This window comes from Papaver somniferum, chromosome 4 (assembly GCF_003573695.1).
Source record: "Papaver somniferum cultivar HN1 chromosome 4, ASM357369v1, whole genome shotgun sequence".
Taxonomy (NCBI): domain Eukaryota; kingdom Viridiplantae; phylum Streptophyta; class Magnoliopsida; order Ranunculales; family Papaveraceae; genus Papaver; species Papaver somniferum.
In genome coordinates, this window is record NC_039361.1 from 126,965,530 (window position 1) to 126,969,214 (window position 3,685).

At 39.4% G+C, this 3,685-nt stretch overlaps 1 protein-coding gene across 1 annotated transcript; it reads left to right on the plus strand.

Moving 5' to 3' along the window:
• The first annotated feature begins 1,216 nt into the window (after window positions 1–1,216).
• On the plus strand, window positions 1,217–3,477 carry LOC113273107. The gene is made up of 5 exons (XM_026522875.1): window positions 1,217–1,818; window positions 1,912–2,050; window positions 2,110–2,712; window positions 2,857–2,973; window positions 3,292–3,477. The coding sequence occupies exons 1-5, from the start codon at window positions 1,217–1,219 to the stop codon at window positions 3,475–3,477; spliced, it is 1,647 nt and encodes a 548-aa protein (XP_026378660.1).
• Window positions 3,478–3,685: the final 208 nt, after the last annotated feature.

A 3,685-nucleotide genomic window follows, 5' to 3' on the forward strand; every position in this document is an offset into this window, starting at 1 on the left:
ATCATGCAGAGTTATGGACTGAGAGATCTTTGTTATCTATTGGGAAAGCAGTTGGTAATCCGATTGTAGTTGATCAAAGAACATTGAATCTAGAGTTTGGAAGCTATGCATCAGTGCTGGTTGATGTAGATTTTGCAAAACACATTCCTGACAGAATTCTACTAACAGATGGTGGGAGAACTTTGTGGCAATATGTGGAGATACCTAAGCATCCAAAATTCTGTTTGCATTGTAACATTATTGGACACAATGAGAGTGAGTGCAGGAGGAAACCAAAGTCTGATGAATCTGTTAAGGAGACGGAGGATGCTTAAGACTGGCAGGCAGCTAAGGGTAAGAAGCGATCACGCAATCGTAAGAAGAATAACAATCAAGAAGGTACTAGTGGTGTTGACAAGTCAGGTGAAACTGGTGAAGTTGCAAACACTGGTGCGGGGGAAACTTTTAATGTGCCTGGTGCGGGTAAAGATATTAATATACCTGTTGCTGTTGGGGAGAATGCTGCTGGTAGGGTGGATACTAGTCAGCTTGAAGAGGTGCTGGCTGCTTCTGAAGCTCAGCTTCGTGCAGTGTCTGACGCTGTTGAGACAGCTAAACAGGCACTTGCTGCGGAAAGAGCATTAGCTAACATATTGATGGTTGATGAAACCACAATTGCAGCTAAGTCAGGAAAGAGTGATGAATTGGCGAGAACTAATCACTCTAGTATTGATAGGAACCAGGCCAACTCTTCTACTCCCTTTATACCTATCCAAGACGCAGAGATTCATAGTATTGCGGAGACACCTACCTGCAATGCTTTGACGGATAATACTGTGGTTATCTCCTCGAATAAATTTGATGTTTTGACAGCTGAGTTGGGGCTAGACAACACAGTGCGACAATCTAATCATGAGGAGGAGAGTTCGGATGAGGAACTAACGCCAGAGAAAGCACCAGCAAGTGTCAAGGGATCCAAATGGTCCGAGATTCCAGTTGAGAAAGTTGTGCCTAAGCAAACTAGGAAGCTTGGTCGTGTGCCAATTCAAGATAGTTTGCAACAAAGTACCTCACAAAGTTATGCTCAAAACAAATCTCCAGATTCCAAGTATGACTCGGACTCTGAGGTTAATGATTTGGGAATCAGAGTTAGCAAAGGTTTCTCTCCAGTTATTGAAAAACGTGTTCCGACTAAGAATCCTAAGATATCTTTTAAACCAAAAAAGACAGTTCCCTAATGCGATTTCTCTTTTGGAATGTCAATGGAGTGTCGAAGGTGGAGGCTGGTTTGAAGTTACGAGAGTTAGTTCAGGAGTTTAAGCCGGTTCTTATGTGTATTGCTGAGCCGAAAATCCCTTATTCAGATGGTGTTATGTTATGGCTTAATTTAGATGGTTTTGTTAAGAAGGCAGTTCATAATTCTACTTCAAGTTCTATTGGTAATCTTTGGATTCTTTGGAGTGAAGATATTGAAGAGCCAGTGGTGTTAAATATGACTAGGCAGGCTATTACGGTGAAGACAGAAGGAGTCTTTATTTCTTGTGTTCATGCTAGTTATACCCAAGTTTTTAGAAGGATATTATGGAGTCAACTTTCTGTGGTGGATTCTACTACTCCTTGGTTGGTAATTGGAGATTTTAACTGTGTTCTTCGCAATGATGAGAAGAAGGGTGGTAGAGATGTTCTTACTTCTAGTATTAATGAATTCAGTGACTGGATGGAAGAGAATGGTCTTTTTGAGGCAGATTCTTTGGGTTCTAAGTTCACTTGGACTAATGGCCAATCGGGGGTGAGAAGAATTATTAGCAAGTTGGATCGTGCTATTATTAATGAAACTTGGTTAACTAAATTTTCGAATTGGCGGTGTAAAGCTCTTCCTAGGCAAGTTTCAGATCATTCGACTCTTATTGGTTAAACTTTTGTTGCTTCTAGGCCGAGACGTGCTCCTTTCAGAATTCAGAAAATGTGGTTTACGCATCCTGATTTTTTGAGAATGGTTGAGACTTCTTGGAATGCTCCGGTGTATGGTAATCCAGATTTTATTTTTCCTTTCAAGCTGAAGAGATTGAAGGTATCTATGAAGTTGTGGAATCAACAGGTGTTTGGTAATGTGAATCAAGACTCAAACAGGCTCAATTGAAGTTTGAAGTGGCTAGTAGGAATTCGGATGAGGACCCTTTTGACATTTCTAAGCAGAATGAGATGAAGGATGCGCTTGTGGCTGTTCAGGAGGTGCGTATGCAGCAGCATATTATGTTGAAGCAAAAATCTCGCAACAAATGTATCTTGGAGGGTTCTAGCAATACTTCATATTTCCATAGTACTATTAATACTCGTAGAAGTGTCGATACAATTTCGGAGTTGGTGACAGATGATGGGTCCCTTATTATTGATCCGGACCAATTAAGAGACCATGTTGTTTCTTATTATGAGAGTAAATTTAATGGAGTAGATACGCAGATTGAGGATAATTTGTTTGAGTATGAACATAATTCTATTTCTTTTGAGGAAAGACATATGTTGGATTCTATTCCTTCTTTGGAGGAAATTAAGGTGGCGGTGTTTGCTTTGGGTGCAGATAGTGCTCCAGGTCCGGATGGTTTCTCGGGGTGTTTTTATAGACATTGTTCGGATTTAATTCATCAAGACCTAGCTAAGGCTATTATTTTTTTCTGGAACAACAAAACTATTCCTAATGGGGATAATTCTAGTCTCATTCTTTTGCTTGCTAAGGTAAGAGGTGCGGATAGCCTGAAGAAATATAGACCAATTGGTCTAAGTAATTTTTTCTTCAAAATATTTACCAAAATTTTAGCAATCAGACTTGGAAAAGTCTTAGATAATTTGGTTTCGGAGGAACAATTGGCTTTTATGAAGGGGAGAAATATTCATGAAAATATTAGTTTGGCGTCTGAATTGGTTAATGAGCTGCACATTAAAAGAAAGGATGGCAACTTAGGTCTCAAACTTGATATTTCTCAAGCTTTTGATACAGTAAGTTGGCCTTTTGTCTTGGAGGTGTTTCGTAGATATGGTTTCTCAGAGGATTGGTGTACTTGGATTCACAATATTCTGAAGTCTGCCAGGATTTCTATTCTTCTTAATGGGAGTCCGGAGGGTTTTTTCAAGATTAATAGAGGTTTGCGTCAAGGGGATCCGCTTTCTCCTCTTATCTTTGTTTTGATAGAGGATGTTCTAAGTAGGAACATTACTAAACTCTTTCAAAACAAGAGTATGACTCATATGGTGAAGCGTAATGGTATTGCTCCAACTCATTTATTTTTTGCTGATGATATTATGATCTTTTGCAAGGGTAATATGATGAGTCTAACAAACTTAGTGAAGCTCCTGGGTGATTATCAACAAGCTTCTGGTCAGCGAGTTTGCAGGGAGAAAAGCAAAATTTATTTTGGAGGTGGGTCTTTGCATAGAAGGCAGTCTATTGTATACTTCTTAGGCAAACTTATTTCCCGGATAGATATTTGGGGGTTAAGGTGATGCCTGGAGTGGTGAAGTATAGCCATATTAGTAACCTGGTGGATAAACTGAAGGACCAACTTTCGGTTTACAAAGGTAAAATGCTTTCCTTTCAGGATCTTGTGGTACTTGTTAAAGCTGTCCTTTCAAGTTATGCGATTCATAACATGGTTGTGTATAAATGGCTTGTTAAATTTGTTAAACAATGTGAACGTGTGATTCGTAATTT